We start from the raw sequence: 26665 nt of genomic DNA, 5'->3' as shown, positions 1-26665 counted from the left end.
CAGGAACATTAACACACACTTCACGTGAAGCAACAGTGGACTCTCAAAACGCAGCCATCAAACCAGCTACTTCTGTCCCCCTGCATTCACCAGCAGCAGTGCTTGAAATCTCACCTACTGTTGAGCTTCCATCAGTGGCTCACCCCACTTCATCACTCTCATTTCCTCCACAATCGTCAGCAGTACAAGACCCTGCGCCATCTGATGTGTCTGCACAATCATCAGCAGTAACAGAGGCAAGCAGAAGAAGCACAAGAACCAGGAAATGCACAACTCTACTGGATTTTTGGTATCCAACTTCAGTTCCAGTTTCAACATCTATAAAAAAAAATCTGCCAGTACACTGCCTATTATCCCTAATTCCACTTTACAACAAAACAGTGACATCAGAACAAAGAGTTTAGGAAATGACAGTGTATTTTTATCAAAATATAATGGGTCTAAGAAACAAACTAGACTAATTGTTTGTTTACATTAATGACACTGATGCAATAAACCATGCCCATATATTATGTTTTACTGAACATCATTTGACAGAAAATATTGAAACGATGCAACCTAGCAGCATATTATACCAGAAATACAGTGGCTAAAGGTGGAGTAACAATGTATGTTCAAAAATAATGTAGAGTACAAGTCTGCAGACATACAAAATTATTGTGTTGATCAACATTTTGAGGCTTGTGGCATTGAACTCCACGTTAATACTTTGTGTGTTTATGTGATTACTGTTTACAGAGCAACCTCATGAAAGCTTAGTATATTTCTCAAGCAAATAGAATCACTTTTAACTCGCCAGTTCTCAAAAACAAAGAAATAATCATACCTGGCGATTTTAATGTAAATTTCCTTACTCGTAATAATGATAGAATAGATACTGAGAATGTAATGAGCTCTTTTAATCTGAGGGCAGTTGTTGACCTTCCCACAAGGGTAATTAAGAACTGCACAAGTTTGATTGACTATATTATCTAGACAATAACAGAACTGATAACATATGTGTAACTCAAATCTTAAATGGCCTTTTCGACAAATCTTAAATGATCTTTTCAACCATGATGGGCAGCTGTTAAAAATACATGATGTAAGCCCAGCTAATAATAGTAGTTTTACCAATATAGCTTTTAGACTAATCAATAATGAGAATCTGGAAACTTTCATCAGACATTTACAGCAAATGGAATTGAACAGAGTATATCAGCCTAAATATGTTGTAATGGTCGCCTAGTCGTAGATATTGCCATAATCGCACTATTTCACTCCCATTTACGGAGCTTGTTAGTACTTGATGTTAGGTTGACGCCATTAAAATGCATTGTGGTAATCGCCGCTGCTTGCTGGATCGCTGCTGTGTCTCAATGCTGATGCTGGCTCTAAATCTGGTTGTTTAGGGGTAAAAAGATGAGGTCCCATGTTTTTGATGTGCTTTTGATGGTAAATAACAAGCGAAACCAACAAATATTTAAACTTCAAATCATTATTACTCTGGTGGCCATCTTAATTCCACTGTCCACCAAAGACAATGACACAACACAAAGTAGTACTTCTTTTACATGTTCTTTGCATTGTTTATCCACCTCGAACAATAACACACAAACACACTTTACCAAAGTGACATTCCAAATGTGCTCCAACCCTTCTTGCTGCTTGTATTTATAACCTTGTCAAAGAACTACTAAAAGAGATATAGTTTATAAGTCACATGTACATCTGTTATTGTAATTTGTGCAGAAAAGTTATTAATTTACATCGAGTGACATAATTTAACATGTTATTAAAATGACAGACAGATTTGTTGACTTAACAGAATAATTCTTTGGTACAAAAACGCCGTGTTTTAGAAGTTTGTCAATTGACTTCTCTAATTTGCATAAATAAGTAAATGACATGAATGATTAAGAATTACATTGGTTTTTGTCTAAAATAGGAGTGATTACGTGCATACTGAGTGAAAACCGTCCTAGTGAACAAATAGGTTTCACTGGGTGGTTTTTATTTAAGGATATCCAAAATATGTAAGTTGGCCACTATTTTTCGTACTTCATATTAATTATTTAAGATGAACTTAGCGTTTTTACATGATGACATTTGCTGTATCAGTGATCAAATCATATTAACTTTTGCGTGGGCCAGTTATTCAGTATAATTTAATGGGTTGACTGTTTATGGAGACATGTTATGCAATCATTGTTAACATACACAATAACTTTTCTATAATCATAAATACTCATTAAACTGGTTGAATTTGGAGGGTATCGCATACTTCGGTAAAGTAAAGCCTTTAACAGGTTCTGTTACAATGTCAATGATAAATATAGCCTATCCCTGAATGAATTTGTTACCATTTTTGAAGCTGTTTTTCCCAAGAGAACTTCAAAAACCTCCAATATGAGTGATTACAGGAGACAATGACCAACTAGGGGAAACAAAAAATTCTGTAAACCAAAGAGAATGCTTTATGCCTCACTCAAAATTTATATGATAACCCAGGATAGGGACCACTAAAAATTATACTTTAGTATCCTGAATAGTATCATTAAAAATCCAAGAGCATGTTCATTAAACCTGAAATTAACAATTAAAATAATAAAATAAAAACTATTTGGAAGGTGGTCAAAAGGAAGATAGGAAAAACTACAGAATATACAGACAGCATCGAAGTGTGTCGTAATGGAAGTATGGTAGATGAAGGTGATATAGTGACCAATATCTTCAATAACAAATTTTTGACAGCAGTAAATCAAATTGGTTGTAAAGGGTCTAGAACTGAAGCCATGAGCCATCTACAAAAAGCACTGCAGAACAAAATTAGTCAGGTGCATGTGCCCTATATTACAAACCAAGAGATTGAGAAGCTAAGAAGGCCAATGAAAAATAAAAATACCACTGTTGTGGATCTATCAAAGTACTGAAACACTGCTGCAAATTTATTATTTAAGTCCTCTGTCACATATTTAATGAGCCAATAAATCAAGGTACTGTCTATAATAGACTCAAATATGCAATTGTCAAACCACTGTTGAAAAAAGATGATAAAGCTGATGTTTCCAGCTACCATCCAATATCACTGTTAACATGTCTTTCTAAAATCCTAGGGAAACTAATATTCAAGAGAATCATGCAGCATCTTAAAAAAAATAAAATCCTTAACAGAAATCAGTTTGGAATCCAAAAGGGTACTTGAACTCAACACATCATTTTCTCATTTGACAATCAACTCCTTGAATCAGTAAACAATAAAATGTCATCAGTTAGAATGTTCTGTGATCTGTCCAAAGCATTTGACTGTGTAGATCACAAAATTCTACTTACAAAGGCTGAGAACTGTGGATTAAATAGTAAACTAAGGATGTGGCTCGAGTCATATCTAAATGACAGAAAGTTCTGACTGGGCACAGTAAAATGTGTGTGGAGTGCTAGAGGACTTGGTGCTTGGTCCCTTACTCTTCCTCATCTTTATCTATGATCTGCCATGCTGTATATCACAAAAGTCACACTTCACTCTGTTTGATGATGACAGAACCATTATAAATTGACAAAACGCCAACTTGCAGTCTAGAGAACACTGCGACCAGTGTATTGAAAGAAGCTCTAAGTTGGTTCACTTCAAATGGTCTGTCACTCAATTTGAACAATACTTCATTCATTCGTTTTGAAACAACAAACTAAAAAGCAGGAAAATATTGAAATAAAATGTGGAGACATAGAAATATTGAGAGCTGACTCTTCCAGATTCATGGGATTACACATAAACAACGATATAAACTGGTCAGTTCATATCAACAACCTATGTAAAAAAACTGAAATCAGCAGCATTTGCAATTCGCTCATTTTGATCTGTTTGTGACTTGGAAACATTAAAGCCTCATACGTAGCAATTCCCATTCAATTATGACATATGACATCATATTATGGGGTAACCAGTCATGAGCAAATGAAGTCTTTATTGCACAGAAAAGAGTCATCAGAATTATGGCTATAGTGCACTCCAGATGTTCTTGCAGAAACTTATTCAAGCAGCTTGGGATCCTCACCATGTCACCTCAGTACATTTTTCCACTAATGTGCTCTATAAACAATAATCATACAATTTACAAAACAAACAGTGAATATCATGATTATGATACAAGAAGTAAACATGATATTCACAAAGTTATCAAAACTCTGAGCATGGTACAGAAAGCAGTATATGGTTATTACAACAATAATCTGACATGTTCCACATCTTAGCGATAGAATCACATCACAGATCTGTGCAACACGAAAATAAGTACATAAAGTAAATAAATCAGTATCGCCTGATTTAATTCTGCTACCTTTTTTTTTTGCTTTTCTTGATGTTCATCTTAAATCCTCTATTCAAGACAGTGTCCACTTCATTCAATTGCTCTTCCAAGTCCTTTGCTGTCAATTACAGAATTAAAATGCATCTGGAAAACCTCAAAGTTATTTTTCCTTCTCCCACAATTTTAATTCCCTGTCCAAATTTCTGCTTGGTTCCTTCATGCTTACTCATTCTACAGATTATATAGCAGAGGGGGTAGCAACAACCCTGTCCCTCTCCATTCTTAACTATGGCTTCTCTTGTATCTTCTTCGACCATTACAATTGCAATCTCGTTTCTCTATAAGTTTTATATAGCCTTTCTCTCCCTTCTGCCTTCAAAATTTCAAAGAGTGTTGATCAGTCAATATTGTCAAAAGTTGCTCTAAAGTTGCATACACTGTAAACGTAGGTTTGCCTTTTTTCATTCTATCATTTAAGTAAGCCGAAGGGTCAGTACTGCCTCACATGTTCCTACATTTCTCCTCAACCCATCCTCATCTTCCCTGAAGTCGACTTCTACCATTTTTTTCGATTCGCCTATAAGTACACACATCAAAAAGAGTTTTGCATCACCACTGTAACCAGAATTCCTGAAGATAGACATTGACTGTAGGTACTGTATCACAGACTAAGTCCCAATGACTGTTCAGAGATGTCAGTAAATCTGCCCAAAGATGCAAACAACCACTCATGAGCAGCGCCTATTAGACGGAGGGGGCCCGAAAGCAGATCGGTTTCAGTCATTCCAGCAGGAAGGAGGTACATGGCTAGTGTTGTCTGTATTTCAACCATGCCTAGACGGTCAATACTGCGGTTCGATCGCGTCCGCCTTGTTACTTTGTGCCAGGAAGGGCTCTCAACAATGGAAGTGTCCAGACGTCTCGGAGTGAACCAAAGCGATGTTGTTCGGACATGGAGGAGATACAGAGAGACAGGAACTGTCGATGACATGCCGCGCTCAGGCCGCCCAAGGGCTGCTACTGCAGTGGATGACCGCTGCCTACGGATTATGGCTTGGAGGAACCTGAGAGCAGCGCCACTATGTTGAATGATGCTTTTCGTATAGCCACAGAACGCCGTGTTATGACTCAAACTGTGGGCAATATGCTGCATGATGGGCAGCTTCTCTCCCAATGTCCATCTTTGCAACCATGACACCATGTAGCGTGGTACAGATGGGCCCAACAACATGCCAAATGGACTGCTTAGCATTGGCATCACGTTCTCTTCACCGATGACTGTCATGTATGCCTTCAACCAGACAAACATTGGAGACGTTTTTCGAGGCAACCCGGTCAAGCTGAACGCCTTAGACACACTGTCCAGTGAGTGCAGTATGGTGGAGTTTCCGTGATGTTTTGGCGTGGCATTGTGTTGGGCCGACGTACGCCGCAGGTGGTCGTGGAAGGCACAGTAACGGCTGTACAATGCGTGAATGCCATCCTCCGACCTATAGTACAACCATATCGGCAGCATACTGGCGAGGCATTCGTCTTCATGGACGATAATTCGCGTCCCCATCATGCACAACTTGTGAATGACTTCCTTCAGGATAACGACATCGCTCGGATAGAGTGACCATCATGTTCTCCACACATGAACCCTTCGAACGTGCCTGGGATAAATTGAAAAGGGGTGTTTATGGATGACGTGACCCACCAACCACTCTTAGGGATGTACGCTGAATCGCCGTTGAAGAGTGGGGCAATCTGGACAGACAGTGCCTTGATGAACTTGTGGATAGTATGCCACGACGAATTCAGGCATGAATCAATGCAAGAGAACGTGCTACTGGGTATTAGAGGTACCAGTGTGTACAACAGTCTGGAACATCACCTCTGAAGGTCTCTCTGCATGGTGGTACAACATGCAAAGTGTGTTTTTCATGAGTAATAAAAAGAGCGGAAATAATGTTTATGTTGATCTCTATTCAAGTTTTCTGTACAGGTTCCAGAACTCTCGGAACCGAAGTAATGCAAAGCATTTTTTGACGTGTGTAATTCATGTCAATATTTTGCAACCATGTTTAGTTAAACTGATATTTCGGTAGTATTCACAAGTACCTGCCTTATCTGTAATTATTACATTCTTCTTGGAGTCACGTGCATCACATATCTTGCACACCAGATGGAATAATTTTATCATGAAGGGGTCTCTCAAGGAACTCAGTGATTCTACAGAAATGCAGTCTAGTCCAGTGATTTTGTTTCCAATTAGGTATTCCTGTGCTCTGTCAAATTCGTCTTTTAGTGGAAAACCGTAAGGCTTTTGTCTGTCGGCTTCTGTCTCAGGTTCTTCATCTGACGTTTCTTTCAAAATTTGTCTGACATTTCGCCAGTCACTCATTCTGGTGAATCTTAAGCAAAATTAACTAACCAATGTCGGCCAAAGAACCTGAGACAGATGCCAACTGGCAATTCCTCTTCTTGTAGCTTCCATCTCAACTTCACAATGGTTCAAATGGCTCTAAGCAATATGGGACTTAAAATTTGAGGTCATCAGTCCCCTAAACTTAGAACTACTTAAACCTAACTTACTTAAGGACATCACATACATCCATGCACAAGGCAGGATTCGATCCTGCGACCATAGCAGCAGCGCGGTTCTGGACTGAAGCGCCTAGAACCGCTCGGCCACAGCAGCCGACTGATCTCAACTTCACCAGGATTCTCTTTCTATAATATTATCCTCAATTATTTTCCTGGTTGCTGTATGAGCTCTTGATATTCAAACAATTCTTCATTTTTTCTCCAGACATCTCTTTAATTTTTCTGTAGACAGCATCAATCTTTCTTTAGTTTTTCATGGTTTGAGAGCCTTTATGCGTCCTTCAGTAATTCCTACTCAGCCATTTAGCAATTTCGATATATCGTATCTTTTAGGAGTCTGTATTCCCTTTCGCCTCCTTCATTCGGTGCATTTTTAAATTGTCTCCATTCTTCAATTAAATTCAACTATTATGATCTGTAGTCGAAAATCGATCAGTTGTGTTTATAAAATAGCGAAACAGAATTTGTTTCAATATAAGTAACTGGAATTTATTCATATTCAGATTGTTAGTTCTTACCTGAACACTATGCAGATTTTTAGGTCTTACCTGAGTGCTGTGTGGAAAGGAGTAAGAAAGGCTGAAGAGGAAGCATGAGAGAATGAAAGACACAAATGAGGGAAATAATTGCTTCATTCTATAATTTAACAATGCAAAACCTCAGTATAAACAATATTTTTAGTAAATACTCTTGCATCAATAGCTGAATATCCTTGCTTGCTATGTTCAAAAATATAAAATTTTAAACCATCAAAAGATAGTCCTCCAGTTGTTGTAACATGACCATGCATAAAAACTGGTTGTCTCATCAAAACCCCGTTTTTCTTGTATGATTATCCTTGTCACTTATTAACGTTATTAGCAGAGGCAGGAATAACAGGAAATCGTGTTCTTTGAAAGTGGAGAGGTCAAATAGTACCCCGGTAAGTCACATTATGTGCAGAATCAGAATTCGCTTATTTTTATTATTCCTATTAATACATGACAATGAAAGCATTATTATATAAATATTTGACACACATTAACATTCCATTAATTACTTTTTATATTTAATTTCTAAAGAGGATAAAAATACAGTTCATTTTTAATTGTAATTTGTCTGATGGTAAACCACCAACAGCCAGAAATTTTAAAAACTTAACCAGATGGTAATTACTGATTTCATATTCACTATCACAAATCGTAACTGTCGTAAATCTTTGCATTACCTGGCACATCATTGAGTATACTATTATTTCCAGAATGAGATTTTCACTCTGCAGCGGAGTGTGCGCTGATATGATACTTCCTGGCAGATTAAAACTGTGTGCCCGACCGAGACTCGGTAGGAGGCAAGATACTGGCACAAGTAAAGCTGTGAGTACCGGGCGTGAGTTGTGCTTCGGTAGCTCAGATGGTAGACCACTCGCCCGCGAAAGGCAAAGGTCCGTAGTTCGAGTCTCGGTCGGGCACACAGTTTTAATCTGCCAGGAAGTTTCATACTATTCTTTATTATGGCACAATCTTCACCTTTTGTGCTAGAACGAAAGAATTTAAATTGCTACTTCAGCACGTAACAAGCCACAAAGCAATGAATCTCACTAACCATAGTTTTCCTACACTTTCAGGAATGCAGAGGATTAATGCAGATTATTTGGACCTGAGAGGCACGACTATGGGTGGTAAGTGATTATTACATTATTTCGCTTAGGAATATACTCAATCTCCTCAATTACAAAGGCACCAACTACTAGTACAACAGCAGTGTTTCATGCGTATTCGTACTTGTAAATAACAACCACAAGTATTCTCTACATTCCATGACAAAATGGACAGGTTTCCTACACCTGAAACAAATGACAGAAGTATATTATGTGCACCACGTACATCTGTAAGGGTCCAACGGCGAGTCCATCCTTTACTTTTTCCCTTAAAGCAACACAAATCAATGACTGGTTTGCCATTTATAATTCGAAATTCCAACAAGAGTCGCTAAGTCTGATATGCAGAAACTGGGGAACTAGCCTAGTGTTATTCTTTATTCCCACCTTGATTCTCCCGACCCTAAGTATGGGACATCTTACACAGGTAGTACTTATTTACTACATTGCAACCTGATACTTGTATTTTAAACACAGGCTTAATATTTTCCTCTAAAATATTAACTGTCAACTTGTTTTTCGTATACATCGACATCCAGTCATACAAAATGTACTAATGAAGCTAATGCAATTGTATTTTGCATCACCGCAACTTCTACAACTTTTTACGAAAACTTCAATTGCTACTGTACCTAAGTGTAACCACCAATACTATTGTGCTACATCCTGTTTCAAACTTATCTGACACTATTATACGGCGTAACAAAAGCAAAATAATTTATATTCGTAAAGATACCAGATTTCTGTTTTGGTTAATTCAACAATATACTCCATACTGGCTAGCCCCCCCCCCCCTGTTCATACCCACACACTACCAGTATCTTGCACACTGTGGAGGGCTTTGAGATGGTTAACTTGTGTTGTGTTCTCTGTGAGCTTCCTGATTGCAAGGGATCACTTCCTTCATTTAGGTAGCATTGTCATTTCCGATGAAGTGTGCAACAATATTCTTATGCATGTCACTCTTATTCTAGACAGTTCGGTGGCGAAACACAGCCAGCATCTGCATTTCCATCATGATGCTGTTGTAATGGTAGGTTTTCGCGGTCTGTTGGTATTCTCGTCTCCCATAGAAGATGACCTGTGATTTTTTGACAGCACTGCTTCTTTGTGTCGCATCACAACTATCTGAAGTAGAGTGGTCTGGAGTTGAAGCCTTCACTGCATTACCTCTTCACATTCAGTCGAAACCACCTGTATTACATTGCTCTGGCGTTGATTCATCATTTAGCACCCAATCCAAGCAATTCTTGAAATGGCGTATTTGATATTCTCCGGACTCAACTTGTAGGTCTCGCAACGCAATATCTGCTTGACATTGAGTCTTTTATGTCGATTCAGATGCTGCCGATCTGTACAAGTAGCATCGACGTACTATTGAGGTTTCCTGGACAATGTTCTGGGGAATATTATTTTCCATAGGCGCTCTCTGAGCTAAGTACAATAACCCACCAAGAAGTGTGCTACACCTCTTGCCCCATCCAGATGCCTTATTCTGAGGCTCTGTTTCATTTTTATTTTTGGCACAGACCCACAGATATGTCTCCCAGTTTCCAACTATTAATATTCAATCTTATCCTAATATAATTGATACAAGAATTCAAATATGGTGCCTCTCCTCTGCTTTTCGTATCTTTATTCCTAACTTATTGCATACACTAAATTAATTCATATGTGGATGTACTTTGTGTTTACTAATGAAATATGTTCAGTCAATATCTATCAGACTTTTGATCTAAAATAAGTTTTCTGATTCATCTATCAAAACTCATGGAAGGAGAAAGATATGTCTTGAAAACCACAGAAACCCTTATACTAAACTTTTTAATTTTAACGTATTGCCTCTACTTGAATAAATTTCTGTAGACATCCATACGTAGATGCTAGCTGGGATTTCGCAGCTTCTCGTGTTTACCACCTGGCTGAAAGTCAACAATAACTTAATCAACTCTCTAGAAACTTCAGATGATATCACTCAGGACGTAACCAGCACCAAATGATAAGTAAGTGGGGACATGCTACTTCAGCACGTAACAAGCCACAAAGCAATGAATCCCACTAACCATAGTTTTCCCACACTTTCAGGAATACAGAATTTCAATGCAGATTATTTGGACCTGGGAGGCACGACTATGGGTGGTAAGGGTTTATTACATTATTTCGCTTAGGAATATACTCCATCTACTCAATTAGAAAGGGACCAACTACTAGTACAACAGAAGTGTTTCATGCGTATTCGTACTCGTACATAACAACCATGAGTATTCTCTACATGCCATGACAAAATGGACAGGTTTCCTACACCTGAAACAATTCACGGAAGTTGATCATGTGCACCATGTACATCTGTAAGGGTGCAACGGCGATTCCGTCCCCTACTTTGTCCCTTAATAGAACACAAATCAATGACTGGTTTGTCTTTTATAATTCGAAATTACAACAAGAGTCGCGAATTCTGATACGCAGAAACTGGGGAACTAGCCTACTCATCTTCTTCATTCCCACTCTGATTCCCCCAACTATAAGTATGGGACATCTTACACAGGTAGTAGTTATTTATTACACTGCAGCCTGGTACTTGTATTTTAAACACAGGCCTAATATTTTTACTCTAAAATATTAACTGTCAACTTGTTTTTCGTATACATCGACATCCAGTCATACAAAATATACTACTGAAGCCAATGCAATTGTATTTTCCATCACCACAACTTCTACAACTTTTAACGAAAACTTCAATTGCTGCTGTATCTAAGTGTATCCACCAATGCTATTGTGCTACAACTTGTTTCAAACTTATCTGACACTATTATAAGACGTAACAAATTGAAAATAAATTAAATAGGTAAAGATACCGGATTTCTGTTTTGGTTAATTCAACAATATACCCAATACTGGATAGCATTCCCCCCCTTCCCCTCCCCCCTCCCCTGTTCATAGCCACACACTACCAGTATCTTGGACACTGTGGAGGGCTTTGAGGTGGTTAAATTCTGTTCTGTTCTCTGTGAGCTTCCTGCTTGCAAGGGATCACTTCCTACTTTGAGGTAGCATTGTCATTACCGGTGAAGTGCGCAACAGTATTCCAGTCCGTATCACTCTTATTCTAGACAGTTCGGTGGCGAAACACAGCCAGAATCTACATTTCCACCGTGATACTATTGCAATGATTGGTTTTCATGGACTGTTGGCATGCTCGTCTGCCACAGAAGATGACCTCTAATAATTTCACAGCACTGCTTCTTTGTATCGCGTCACAACCATCTGAAGTAGAGTGGTCTGGAGTTGAAGCCTTCACTGCATTACCTCTTCACATTCCGTCGAAACCACCTGTATTACAGTGCTCTGGCGTTGAATCATCATTTAGCACCCAATCCAAGTAATTCTTGAAATGGCCTATGTGATATTCTCTGGACTCTACTTGTTGGTCTCGCAACGCAATGTCTGCTTGACATTGAGTTTTACATGTCGATTCAGATGCTGCCGATCTGTACAAGTAGCATCGACGTACTATTGAGGTTTCCTGGACAATGTTCTGGCGAATATTATTTTCCATAGGCGCTCTGTGAGCTAAGTACAATAACCCACCAAGAAGTGTGCTAGGATTCCCTCATGAGGCTTTCGGATTACTCATTCCGAGGCTCCATTTTACTATTGGAACAATGTCACTGACACGTGTCCCAGTTTTCAGTTTTAGTATTCACTCTTATCATAATATGAATGACACAAGAATTCAAATATGGTTCCACTCCTCTGCGTTTCGTATCTTTATTTCCTAACTTATTGCATGCACTAGATTAAATCATATGTGGATGTATTTTGTGTATACTAATGAAATATGTTCAGTCAATATCTGTCAGACTTTTGATCTAAAATTAGTTTTCTGATTCACCTATCAAAAATCATGTACGGAGAAAGATATGTCTTGATACCACAGAAACACTTATACTAAACTTTGTAATTTTAATATCTTGCCTCTACTTCAATAAATTTCTGTAGACATCGATACGTAGACGCTAGCTGGGATTTCGCAGCTTCTCGTGTTTACCACCTGGCTGAAAATCAGCAATCACATAACCAACTTTCTAGAAATTTCAGATGATTCCACTCAGGACGTAACCAGCACCAAATGATAAGCAAATGGGAACATGCTACTTCAGCACGTAACAAGCCACAAAGCAATGAATCTCACTAACCATAGTTTTCCTACACTTTCAGGAATGCAGTGGCTTAATGCAGATTATTTGGACCTGAGAGGCACGACTATGGGTGGTAAGTGATTATTACATTATTTCGCTTAGGAATATACTCAATCTACTCAATTAGAAAGGCACCAACTACTAGTACAACAGTAGTGTTTCATGCGTATTCGTACTTGGTAATAGCAACCACGAATATTCTCTACATTCCATGACAAAATGGACAGGTTTCCTACACCTGAAACAATTCACGGAAGTTGATTATGTGCACCACCTAAATCTGTGAGAGTGCAACGGCGAGTCCATCCTTTACTTTGTCCCTTAAAGGAACACAAACCAATGAGTGGTTTGCATTTTATAATTCGAAATTCCAACAAGAGTCGCTAAGTCTGATATGCAGAAACTGGGAAGCTAGCTTGCTGTCCTTCCTCAAACCCACTTTGATTCCGTCGACCCTAAGTATGAGACATCTTACACGGGTAGTATTTATTCATTACATTGCAGCCTGGTACTTGTATTTTAAACACAGGCTTATTATTTTCGCTCTAAAATATTAACTGTCAACTTGTTTTTCGTATACATCGACATCCAGTCATACGAAATGTACTACTGAAGCTAATGCAATTCTATTTCCCATCACCACAACGTCTACAACTTTTAACGAAAACTTCAATTGCTACTGTACCTAAGTGTGTCCACCAATACTATTGTGCTACAACTTGTTTCAAACTTATATGACACTATTATACGATGTAACAAATGGAAATAGTTTATATATGTAAAGACACCAGATTTCTTATGTGGCTATTTCAACAATATCCTCGATACTTGATCGTCCATCCAACCCCCCCCCCCTCCCTACCATCCTAGTCACACACTACCAATATCTTAGTCACTGTTGAAGGCTTTGAGGTGGTTAACTTGTGTTCTGTGCTCTGTGCGCTTCCTGCTTGCAAGGGATCACTTCCTACATTGAGGTAGCATTGTCATTGCCGATGAAGTGTGCAACAATATTCTGGTGCATGTCACTCTTATTCTAGACAGTTCAGTGGCGAAACACAGCCAGCATCTGCATTTCCACCGTGATGCTGTTGTAATGGTAGGTTTTCGCGGTCTGTTGGCCTTCATGTCTGCCACAGAAGATGACTTGTCATATTTTCACAGCACTGCTTCTTTGTATCGCATCACAACCATCTGAAGTAGAGTGGTCTGGAGTTGAAGCCTTCACTGCATTACCTCTTCACATTTCGTTGAAACCACCTGTATTACAGTGCTCTGGCGTTGAATCTTCATTTAGCACCCAATCCAAGTAATTCTTGAAATGGCCTATGTGATATTCTCTGGACTCTACTTGTTGGTCTCGCAACGCAATATCTGCTTGACATTGAGTCTTCCGTGTCGATTCAGATGCTGCCGATCTGTACAAGTAGCATCGACGTACTATTGAGGTTTCCTGGACAATGTTCTGGCGAATATTATTTTCCATAGGCGCTCTGTGAGCTAAGTACAATAACCCACCAAGAAGTGTGCTACGCCTCGTGCCCCATCCAGATGCCTTATTCTGAGGCTCTGTTTCATTTTTATTTTTGGCACAAACCCACTGATATGTCTCCCAGTTTCCAACTATCAATATTCGATCTTATCCTAATATAATTGATACAAGAATTCAAATATGGTGCCTCTCCTCTGCGTTTCGTATCTTTATTCCTGGCTTATTGCATACACTAGATTAATTCATATGTGGATGTACTTTGTGTATACTAATGAAATATGTTCAGTCAATATCTATTAGACTTTTGATCTAAAATAAGTTTTCTGATTCACCTATCAAAACTCATGGAAGGAGAAAGATATGTCTTGAAAACCATAGAAACCCTTATACTAAACTTTTTAATTTTAACATATTGCCTCTACTTGAATAAATTTCTGTAGACATCCATACATAGACGATAGCTGGGATTTCGCAGCTTTTCGTGTTTACCACATCGCTGAAAATCAGCAATCACTTACTCAACTTTCTAGAAATTTCAGATGATTCCACTCAGGACGTAATCAGCACCAAATGATAAGCAAATGGGAACATGCTACTTCAGCACGTAACAAGCCACAAAGCAATGAATCTCACTAACCATAGTTTTCCTACACTTTCAGGAATGCAGAGGATTAATGCAGATTATTTGGACCTGGGAGGCACGACTATGGGTGGTAAGTGATTATTACATTATTTCGCTTAGGAATATACTCCATCTACTCAATTAGAAAGGCGCCAACTACTAGTACAACAGAAGTGTTTCATGCATATTCGTACTTGTAAATAACAACCACAAGTATTCTCTACATTCCATGACAAAATGGACAGGTTTCCTACACCTGAAACAAATCACAGAAGTATGTTATGTGCACCATGTACATCTGTAAGGGTCCAACAGCGAGTCCATCCTTTACTTTGTCCCTTAAAGGAACACAAATCAATGACTGGTTTGCCTTTTAGATTTCGCAATTTCAACAAGAGTCGCTAATAATAATAATAATAATAGTTTTATTCAACATCGAATGGTATACTGCACACATACAAAGAAACAGTAATGATTAAAGTCATTTGTACAATACACAAGACGCATTCTTCTGAATACATCATTAATTTACAACAAAATTACAATAAAATGTTTACTGATTACTATTCACATAATTTCATAAATCATTTGTTGTTCTTCATGTAAGTATGATACTCTTCTAATGTGTAGAAATGGTATTTTACTAAAAATTTGTTAAGCTGATGTTCCAGTTTAATTGTAGGAAGAGCCATGACTGCACTAGGCAGTGTATTAGCTAATTTTATACCTGCATACTGAGGCCGCTTTTCGTAAGGGGCTGTTCTGTGGCTGCCAATGTAAAATCTTTCTTTATTTCTAGCATTGTACTGGTGGAAACCTGTGTTTGGGTGCAGTCTTTTCACAAGCAATATGGCTTTTAGAATGTATGTGTATAGCAGTTAACACCTCTGTTTTTGGAAACAAGTTGCAACAAGATTCCCTATATTTTGCTCCACAGATTTTTCTCACACCCCTTTTTTGAAGAATGAGAAGCTTTTCTAGATTAGCTTTGGTTGTTGCCCCCCAAATTTCAATACCATAGTTAAAGTGAGAGGAGAAAAGAGCATGGTACGCAGTATTTAGGACTACGGTGTCTCTACAGAACTTGCTAATAGTACTGACTTCAAATATATTTTTTGACAACTTAGTTGCTGTTGAGTCAATATGTGTGTCCCATTTCAGGTTGCTTTGGATTGTTAAGCCAAGGAATTTTACATTAGACTCTTTCTTTAGCAATTCGTTGCCCACTTATAATTTAAGTTCATTATTCAAACTACTTTTGTTAAACTCCATCAAACATGTTTTACTGGTGCTTACATTTAAGTGGCTTTCATTAAAAAAGTGAACAATTTCTTTCGTCACATTCTTACACTCGGCCTCTAGTTCATTACATGATTCCTTTTTACATATAATGGACATGCCATTGGCATACAGAACAATTTTGAAATTTATAGTACACTATTTAATATCATTTAAATACATCAAGAACAGAAGGGGGCCCAACACCGAGCCCTGGGGCACGCCATATTTTATGCATGTGATCTCTGATTTGTAGACACCACTTTCCGTTTTAAGTAGAACAAACTTTTTCTATTGCTCATATAACACTTTATTAGGTCATAAGCAGCGCCTCTAATGCCCATGTTCCATAGATTGTGTAATAGGATGTCAATGTTCACACAATCAAAGGCTTTTTCCAGGTCTATGTATACACCTGCCACATGTTCCTTCTTTTTGATACCCCCTAACACCACTTCAGTTAATTGAGCAGCTGCAGTGATAGTTGATTTACCTTTTAGGAATCCATTTTGATTTTCGAACATCAGGTTGTGTTTGTTAAGAAAGTTTATAATCCTGTTGTATATAACTTTCTCAACTATTTTGGAAAAGACAGGAAGGATTGAGACTGGTCTGTAGTTTTCTATTTTGTTGTTGTCACCTTTCTTAAAAATGGGTGTTACCTGTGCTATTTTTAGTCTGTCTGGAAAGGTGCCTGATTCTGTTATATTGTTGACTGCTGCAGACAGAGGTACAGAGACTTTTTGGCTACAGGCTTTTAAAACATTAGTATTTAGGCCATCATGCCCAGCTGAATTAGAGGGTTTCAGAGAGCTAATGATGCCCATTATTTCTGCACAGTTTGTGGGGGCTAGATATATACTATGGTCACATGTATTACCTTTAAAACTGTAGTGCATGTTTTTATATTTGTCATTTATGGAGTCTCTTACTGAAGAAAAATATTCATTAAAAATATTTGCAATTTCTAGTTGGTCTTTTTAGAGCATGCCATTGTGGTTAATAGTAAAGTCCATACGGGATTTGTCATTGCAGGTTGAAGCCTTCACTGCATTTCCTCTTCACATTCCGTCGAAACTATCTGTATTACAGTCCTCTGGCGTTGATTCATCACTTAACACTCAACCCAGGAAATTTTTGAAATAGCATATCTGATATTGTCCAGGCTCTACTTGTTGGTCTCGCACTGCAATATCTAGTTAACATTGAGTCTACCATGCCGATTCAGTTGCTGCCAATCGGTACAAGTAAGATCGAGATTCTATTGACATTTCCTGACCCAATGTTCTGGTGAATATTATTCTACATAAGCAATCTCTGAGCTAAGTACAATAACCCACCAAGAAGTGTGCCAGGAATCTTGAGGCTTTGGGATGAAGCACTCTGAGGCTCCATTTTATTTTCGTGACAAAGACACTGACATGTATCCCAGTTTCCAGTTTTTAATATTCAGTCTTATTCTAATGTAACTGATACAAGAATTAAAATATGTTACCTCTCCTCTGGGTTTCGCATCTTTATTTCCTATCTCATTGCATGCATTGGACTTAATCACATGTGAATGTAATTTGTATATACTAATGAAATATGTTGAGTCAATAACAACTAGACTTTTGATCTAAAATATGTTTTCTGATTGTTCTATCATAACTCATGCTTGGGTAAAGATAAGTCATCATAATCACAGAAACATTTACCCCATAACTGGTAATTTTAAAATCTTTCCACTTCGTAAATAAATTTCTGTTGACATCCATACGAAGATGCTAGCTGAGATTTCACAGCTTCTTATGATTACCGCCTGGCTGAAAATCTGCAATCACTTAATCAACTCTCTTGAAATTTGAGAAGATTGCACTGCGGTCGCAACCAGCGCCGCCTGATTAGTAACTAGCGACATGCTGATCCAGCTCGTAAGAGGCCACAAAGCAATGACTCTCACTAACCATAGTTTTCCCGCATTTTCAGGAATACAGAGGAATAATGCACACTATTCGGAGCTGGAAGGCACGACTAACGGTGGTAAGTGTTTAATACATCATTTGGCTTTCTGATGTACTCCATCTACTCAATTAGAAACAAGAATATTACCAGTGCAACAGCAGTGTTTCATGCATGTTGGTACTTGTCAGTAGCAACCAAGAGTATTTTTTACATCCATGACAAAATGGACAGGTTTCCTACACCTGAAACAAATCTCAGAAGTTTATTATGTGAACCAAATACCTATCAGGGTGTAACAGCGATTTCATCCTTTACATTGTCATTTGAAGGAACACAAATCTACGACTCATTTCCCTTTTAAAATTCGAAATTTCAAAAAGACTCGCTAATTCTGAGTTGCAAAATCTGGGTAAGTAGCCTACTGTTCTTCTTCATTCCTACTTTGACTGTGCACACCCTAATTATGGGACATCTTACACAGGTACTATTTATTTATATCACTGCATGCTGATACTTGTATTTTAAACAAAGGCTGAATATTTTCACACTAAATTATTTACCATCGCTTATTATTTCCTATACATAGACATCCAATAATAGAAAATGCACTATTGAAGCTAATGTAATTCTATTTCCCATGACCAAAACTTCTTCAACTTTTAACGAAAACTGCAATTGCTACTGTACCTAAATGTATCTACCAATATTATTGTGCTACAACTCGTATCAAACTTATCAGTCACTAATATATGATGTAACAAATAGAAATAGTTTATATCTGTAATGACACCAGATTTCTTTTCTGGCTAATTCAACAGTATACTTGACCGCCCTCCTGTCCATGCCACATACTGCCAGTATCTTGGACACCATGTAGGGCGTTGAGGTGGTTAACTTGTGTTCTACTGTCTGCGAGCGTCCTGCTTGCAAGGGATGACTTCCTACTTTGGGGCAGCATTGTCATTGCTGTTGAACTGTGCAACAGTATTCTGGTCCATGTCACTCTTATTCTAGATCCCTCAGTGGCGAGCCACAGCCAACGTCTGCATTTCCACCATGATGTTGTTGTTATGGTGGCTTTTCATGGTCTGTTGGCATATTCTTCTGCCACAGAAAATGACCTTAGAAATTTTCACAGCATTGCTTCTTCGTATCCTGTCGCGACCATCTGAAGTAGAGTGGACTGGAGTTGATGCCTTCACTGCATTATGTCTCCACATTCCATCGAAACCACGTGTATTGCAGAGCTCTGGCGTTGATTCATCACTTAACACGCTACCCAAGCAATTCTTGAGCTGGTGGATGTGGTATTGTCCAGGCTGTACTTGTTTCTCTCGCACCGCAGAATCTTCTTGACACTGAGTCATCCATGTCGATTCAGTTGCTCCTGGTCACGACATACTATTGACATTTCCTGGCACAATGTTCGGGCGATTATTATTCTCAACAGCCACTCTCTGAGATAAGTACAATAATCCACCAAGAAGTGTGCCAGGCCTTTTGAGGCATCTGGATGTCTCATTCCGAGGCTCCGTTTCATGTCTGGAACAAAGCCAGTGAGATGTCTCCTAGCTTCCATCTTTTAATATTCAGCCTTATAATAATATAATTGATATCAGAATTCAAGTATGGTACCTCTCCTCTGCGTTTCGATTAGATTAGATTAGTATTTGTTCCATAGGTCATGAATACGACTCTTCGTAATGATGAGGAACATGTCACGTTAATAAAAGCTGTCTATACAAGATATTACACTACACAAAATATTTGATGACACTTAACATTTTTAATTTTTGCGGTGGTGGGGGAAATTACCCACTTACTATATCCAAAAATTCATCTAAAGAGTAAGGGAGTTGCCATTAAGAAATTCTTTTAATTTCCTTTTAAATGCTATATGGCCATCTCTCAGACTTTTGATACTATTAGGTAAGTGACTAAAGACTTTTGTGGCAGCATAATGTACCCCCTTCTGAGCCAAAGTTAGATTTAACCTTGAGTAGTGAAGATCATCCTTTCTCCTAGTGTTGTAGCCATGTACACTGCTATTACTTTTGAATTCGTTCGGATTGTTAATAACAAATTTCATAAGTACACACACACATATATATATATTGTGAGGCTACGGTGAAGATCTCTAGCTCTTTAAATAAGTGTCTGCAGGATGATCTTGGATGAGCTCCAGCAATTATTCTGAATACACGCTTTTGTGCAATGAACACTCTTTTACTCAATGATGAGTTGCCCCAGAGTATGATGCCATACGAAAGCAGAGAATGGAAATAGGCGTTGTAAGCTAATTTACTCAGATGTATATCGCCAAAATTTGCGATGATCCTAATAGCATAAGTAGCTGAACTCAAACGTTTCATCAGATCCTCAGTGTGTTTTTTCCATTTCAACGCCTCATCAATGCATACACCTAGAAATTTTGAATATTGTACCTTAGCTACCGAATTTCTGATCGAAGTCTATATTTATTATTTGGTGTCATTCCATTAACTGTGTGGAACTGTATATACTGTGTTTTGTCAAAGTTTAATGAGGGCCTATTTGCAGAGAACCACTTAATAATTTTCTGAAAAACATCATTTACAATTTCACCAGTTAATTTTTGTCTGTTGGGTGTGATAGTTATACTTGTTTCATCGGCAAAAAGTAACAGCTTTGCATCTTCGTGAATATAGAATGGCAAGTCATTAATACATATTAAGAACAGCAGAGGACCCAAGACCGAACCTTGCGGCACCCCATTCTTGATTGTTCCCCAGTTTTAGAAATCGCCAGTTTTTTGCATATTATGTGAACTGCTTATTTCAACTTTCTACACTCTTCCCATTAGGTATGATTTAAACCATTATCTTTATTTCCTACCTCACTGCTTACGCTGGATTTCATCATATGTGAACGTATTTTGTGTATACTAATGAAGTAAGTTAAATGTATAACTACCAATCTTTTGAGCTACATTAAGTTTTCTGAGAGTCCTGTCATAACTAATGCTTGGGTAACAACATGTCTTGAAAAGCACACAAACATTTATACAGAAAATGGTAGTTTTAACATCTTGCCTTTTCTTGGATAAATTTCTGTAGACCTCCATAAGCAGGTGCTGAGATTTCACAGTTTCTCATGAATTCCGAATGGCACAAAATCCGCCGAGTGGACAGGCTTCCTACAGTTGAAGAAAATCACACAAGTTGATTATGTGCACTAAGTACACCTATCAGGCTCTAAACCTTGGTTTGTTCCTTTACTTTGTCCTTTAAAGGTACACAACTGACTGATGTCCCTCTTAAAAATCGAAATTTCAATCAGACTCGCTAATCCTGAGGTGCAGGTTTGAGGAAAAAGCCGACACTTCTTCTTCATTCCCATGTTGGTTTTGCAGACCATCAGTGTGGGACATCTCACACAGGTACTATTTATTTACCTTGTTACAGCCTGATACTTGTATTTTAAACACAGGCTGAATATTTTCCACTGAAATATTTCTTTATTTTTTTTATTTTTTATTTTTTAAATTTTTTTATTTGGCCTTTGAGTGTGTACTCAATTTAGCCATCGGCAACACATAGTGACAATGTACACATAATTGAATAAAGAAATACAGAAATGCATATTTACAAGAATAAAAAGCTTAACTGTTACAGGTTTGCACATAATGTTTTAAAAATTGAATTGAATTGAATTGGAAAATAATTAAAAGTGCCTTGGCTTACAATTCACACCAGTTCTGAAATATCTTCATCAGCAAGACATATTTATAATTTACATACACCATTAAAACCTACAGATTGTGACAAGTACTCTTCATGAAGATAACTATCACTTTATATAGACAAACGTCTTTAGTACACAAAAGAGAAGAAGCTGATTGAGGAACATGGTAGCCCATACTAAGTGTCAACATTTTTTTTCCTGTATGTCGACATGTAATGTTACAAAAGGTACTACTGAAGATAATGCAATTCTATTTCCCGTCGCCACAAGTTTTACAACTATTAATGAAAACTTCACCTGCTAGTGTATCTAACTATATGTACTACTACTATTGTCCTACAACTTGTTTCAAACTTATCGGTCAATAATACATCCTGTAACAAATAGAAATTATTTAAATATGTAATTACAACAGATTTCTTTTCTGGCTAATTAAACAATACACTCAATTGCCCTCCTGTCCATAGTCACACACTGCCTGTATCTTGGACACTGTGGATGGCTTTGAGGTGGACAACTTGTGTTCTGTTTTATGCCAGCTTCCTGGTTGCAACGGACCACTTCCTACTCTGAGGGAGCTTTGTCGTTGCCATTGAAGCGTGAAACAACATGCTGGTCTACGTCACCCTGGTTGTAGTTCCCTCTTGCTTCCTCTTTGATAAATTCTTTAGATAGCCAAAGGTAGATTCCGAAGCATTTATAAAGCAATTTAAAGGGGTTTTGCCAGAAAACTGGGATGACAGAAGAAAAATAGGTTGTGTCACTAGCAGAATGGAAGGGGATGCTCTGTCGCGGGGAATGAGAGCAGGAGAAGCATGCCAAACTTATGACGAATTTATTAAGAAATTTTGGGACAAATATTGGTCTAATAGTACACAAGGCAATGCACGTAATAGTATCTTTCAAGGGAGAAATTTTCTTGGGAGTGGGTGCGATAGTTACAAAGATTATTTCCAGAGTTTCTGTGGAAAAAATTTGTATTTAGATAATCCACTGAGTGAGGAGGACTTTATTGCAGTAGTGTTGGTGAAACTGCCGATATCTGTGCAAGGAAAGCTGATAGTCATACCTAAAAAGAAAATTGAGGACATATTAGATGCTTCATCAGGGGAGTAAACATCCAGTAACGGCTGGAGAGGTGTAAATTGGAGGTCAAGGGAAAATGAGAACTCGAGAGAGCGTAACAGGAATAACAATGACATGATGGATAACGAGAGATGTGATAACAGGCATAACAGACTTGGTAGAGGAGGCTGGAACCGAGGAGGTTCGAACAGCCATGGTAATAGACGGTACGAAGAACAGGAAGAGAGGTATGAGGGTGGCAGGACCGAAAGAGAAATTACCGAGCAGGAAAACTAGAGGGGAGTTCATGTCGGGTCCGAGCACGAACTCAAATGAACAGCGTACCAACACATATCAAAAGGGTAATAAAAGAGGATTGGTGCGATATTAAAGGAACTCTTTTAGAGAGAGTTGAAATGGTGAGTAAGGAAGAGTATCAACCGATAATAGACGTGGATGTTAATGGTATCGAAGCAGTAGCAGTCATTGATACAGGTAGTGAGTTGTGCGCCTTGGCAGAGGGGTTTATGACCAAATAAGAGACCAGGAAGAGGTACCTATGTTACCATTACAAGGAGCTAGAGTCGTGAGTGCAGTAGGAGGAAAAAGTAAGGTAATAAAAAACCAAGTGTTATTGGAAGTGAGATTTCAAGGAATTGTATTAGAAGTTAATGCTATAGTGGTACCTGACCTCTGCGTAGGGCTTATATTAAGGATGGATTTGTTGGTAGACCATGCAGCTGTTGTAGATTTAAAAAGGAGTACTGTGATCCTGACGGTAAATGGTACTAGGAACGAGTTTATGTTTGGCAGGGCCATTCAAGCTAAAGAGAAGGCACAGGGAAAATTCTACCTGAAAATAATGCGTGAGTGTTTCCAATGGAAAGCAGATTCGAAGAGGAGTGACTGTAGGAAAGAGAGACGAGAGCCAGTTGAGGCAGAATGGTCAGTAGAAGATATCAAAGCTAAATTAAATAATATCGATGACAGGGACCAAGGTGCGAAAAAAGAACTATGAGACCTGCTGGTAAAGTATCAGAAAGTATTTTCAAATAGACCTGGGTTTATGAAAGGAGAACCTTATGAGTTTAAAGTCAAACCGCACCAACCATTCAAACTGAGACCCCATGTGATACCTTTGGCAAGAAGGGAGGCAACAGAAAAAGAGTTACAAAGGATGATAGAATTGTAAATTATCGAAAGATCGACGAGTCAATATTGCAGTCCGTTAGTATATGTGACAAAGAAAGATGGTTCAGTGAAAGTAACCTTGGATGCTAGGATATTGAATAAGATAATAGAGCCTCAGAATGATAGGCCAGAATCTCTTGAAGAATTATTGCAAAAGTTCGAAGGGGCCAGTAAATTATCTAGCCTCGATATGACTGCTACTGGCAAATAAAATTGGCTGAAAAATGTAAACAGTACACAGCTTTGGTATATAGAGGCAGGTGTTATCATTTCAAAGTTCTCCCATTCGGATTGAATATATCGGTAGCAGCTTTCTTAAGGGTGTTGGATAACATTCAGGGAGAAGAATTATTGTCTGGAATCACCGTTTATGTGGACGACGTCCTGATTGCTGCCAGTGATTGGCAAGAGCTCAATAGGATTCTGGATGACGTGCTGAAAGCGTTTCAAGAGGGCAATATTACCGTGAACTTAACTAAGTCCGAATTCGGAAAGAGCTAAATACAATTTTTAGGGCATATTATATCAGCAGAGGGTATTAAACCGAATCCTAAGATATTGGAGTCTATCAAAGAATTCCCACATTCAAGAAATAAGAAACAAATAAAGTCGTTTCTCGGTTTGTGTAATTTTTTACCGAAAATTCGTGGATAAACAGGTATTAAATGCAAAGTCACTGCATAATTTAACCGGAAAGAATGTACCTTGGGTGTGGACAGAGCAGTGTCAGAAAGAGTTCGATGACATAAAAGAAGCTCTATGTAAAGGGGGAATACTCTACCACCCTAAACTGGATACAGAATTTTGTCTGTCAGCAGATAGTTCAGACTCTGGAACTGGTGCCCACCTATTCCAAATGATAGAGACGGAAGAGGGGGTAGAACATCGAACTATCGGATTCACGAGTAGGTTGTTGACAAAATGCGAGCGTAACTATACCGTTACTGAAAAGGAGGCATTGGCCATAGTATGGGCCTTCAAAAAGTTCAGATACTATTTAATGGGTAGAAAAGTAAAAGCATACACAGACTACAAAGCTTTATCTTTTATGAAAAGCTGCAAATTAACACATGGCAGACTCACTCGTTGAACTATAGCTCTTCAGGAATATCAATATGAGATACATTACAGACCTGGTAAAGACAACGTAGTAGCGGACGCGCTGTCCAGATTACCAATGGGGATGAACCAGGAGAATCAAGATTTGTCAGATTCTCGAGAAATCCATTTGTTATATATGAAAGGAGTGGAATATGAGGATAAGATTAAAGGGTATCTGAGGAATATATCACAGGAACAAGAGAAGGACGAAAGGTTGCGTAAGGCAAAGGGGAAATGGGAAGAAAACCAAGAACCACAAGTGAGGCAATATCACCTAGTAGAAAAGGGAATATTATATCGCAGGACTAACCTGGTATGGGAAAAATGGAAGTTGTGTTTGCCTGAACATACCATAAATGAATTTCTCTGGTATATTCACATGAACTATGGACATTTCGGACCTAAAAAGTGTTCTGAAAAATTGGCAGAAACATATATCTTCAGTAATATGGTGAAGAGGGCTAGAAAGGTACTGCAAAGCTGCGAGAAGTGTCAGAAAACGAAGACACCTACAACTAGTAGCGAGGGTCAGCCTGTGGGTAAACCAAACAAAATGCTCAGTGATAATGGGTCTCAATCCGTATCCAGAGTGTGGAAGAAGATGTTGAAGAAGCTAGACATCAAAGCCATATATATAACATGATTTCACCCAGCTTCGAACCTGGTAGAGAGAGAGTGATGAAAGAGCTGGGACGGCTTTGTAGGGCTTTCTGCCACGACAATCACACTGCTTGGGAAATGTATATTAAAGAGTTTGAGGAGATACTGAACGAACTGCCACATTCGACAACTGAGGTATCTCCATATGAGTTGCGAACGGGCAAAAAGCCTAGAAATATTATTGAGAATGTAGTGAAATTCCCAAGAAGAAAAACGGGAATTGGTGTTCAGCAAGACGAAAGCAAAAGGGGCTTATCGGAAGGCAAGGCATGATAGGAATATTATACCCAATGAATATGTAGTGGGAGACGTAGTATTGGTTAGAGCTCACAGGAAATCGTCCAAAATTGACGCTGAAATAAAGAAATTTTATGAGATTTTTGAAGGTTCTCATGTGGTAAGTAGGGTACCACACCCTAATGTCGTGGAAGTGGCTCATTCTGAGTCTAAAGTAGTCAGAGGAATTTACAATGTAGCGGATGTGAAACGATACCGCGGTAATTACGGGGAAGCCTCTTAAGTTGACGAGCATGAATAGTAGCTGCCAGACAGATATCTCTTTAGCGTAAAAAAAAGAAAAGTAATGAAAAACACTCTAATGCGACGTAGCAACTAACTTATTTGTGTATTAAATATAGAAAGACGTGATAATATGGAAATAATCTGCAATACGCATAAGGGGAATGAGGAAATCATAATATTTACTTTGATAGTAGGTCAGTAGATGAATGACCCAGTTTCGATTAATGAGAGGCGGGGTGCTACGTCACGCGAGGCACCGGATGGTCTTAATGAGCTTTTCTCTGGCCGGCCCAGCTAACGGGTCAGTGCCCTAGCGTCTGAGAGTGACGTCATGAGGGTGTGTCTACGACTTTG

General features: G+C 38.4%; 1 protein-coding gene across 1 annotated transcript in view; it reads left to right on the top strand.

Moving 5' to 3' along the window:
- The window catches only part of LOC124545968, a 94904-nt gene extending 72016 nt beyond the window's left edge, over window positions 1–22888 (top strand). Inside the window, exons 2-6 of the mRNA XM_047124932.1 lie at window positions 8482–8535; window positions 12733–12786; window positions 14865–14918; window positions 18074–18127; window positions 22758–22888. Of these exons, the coding sequence (XP_046980888.1) occupies window positions 8482–8535; window positions 12733–12786; window positions 14865–14918; window positions 18074–18127; window positions 22758–22888 (347 nt within the window). The remainder of the gene's footprint in view (window positions 1–8481; window positions 8536–12732; window positions 12787–14864; window positions 14919–18073; window positions 18128–22757) is intronic.
- Window positions 22889–26665: the final 3777 nt, after the last annotated feature.

The sequence above is a fragment of the Schistocerca americana genome, chromosome 8 (genome assembly GCF_021461395.2).
Source record: "Schistocerca americana isolate TAMUIC-IGC-003095 chromosome 8, iqSchAmer2.1, whole genome shotgun sequence".
In the NCBI taxonomy this organism is placed as follows: Eukaryota; Metazoa; Arthropoda; class Insecta; order Orthoptera; family Acrididae; genus Schistocerca; species Schistocerca americana.
The sequence above is the reverse complement of the archived record's forward strand: the minus strand, read 5'-3'. Positions and strand labels throughout refer to the sequence as shown.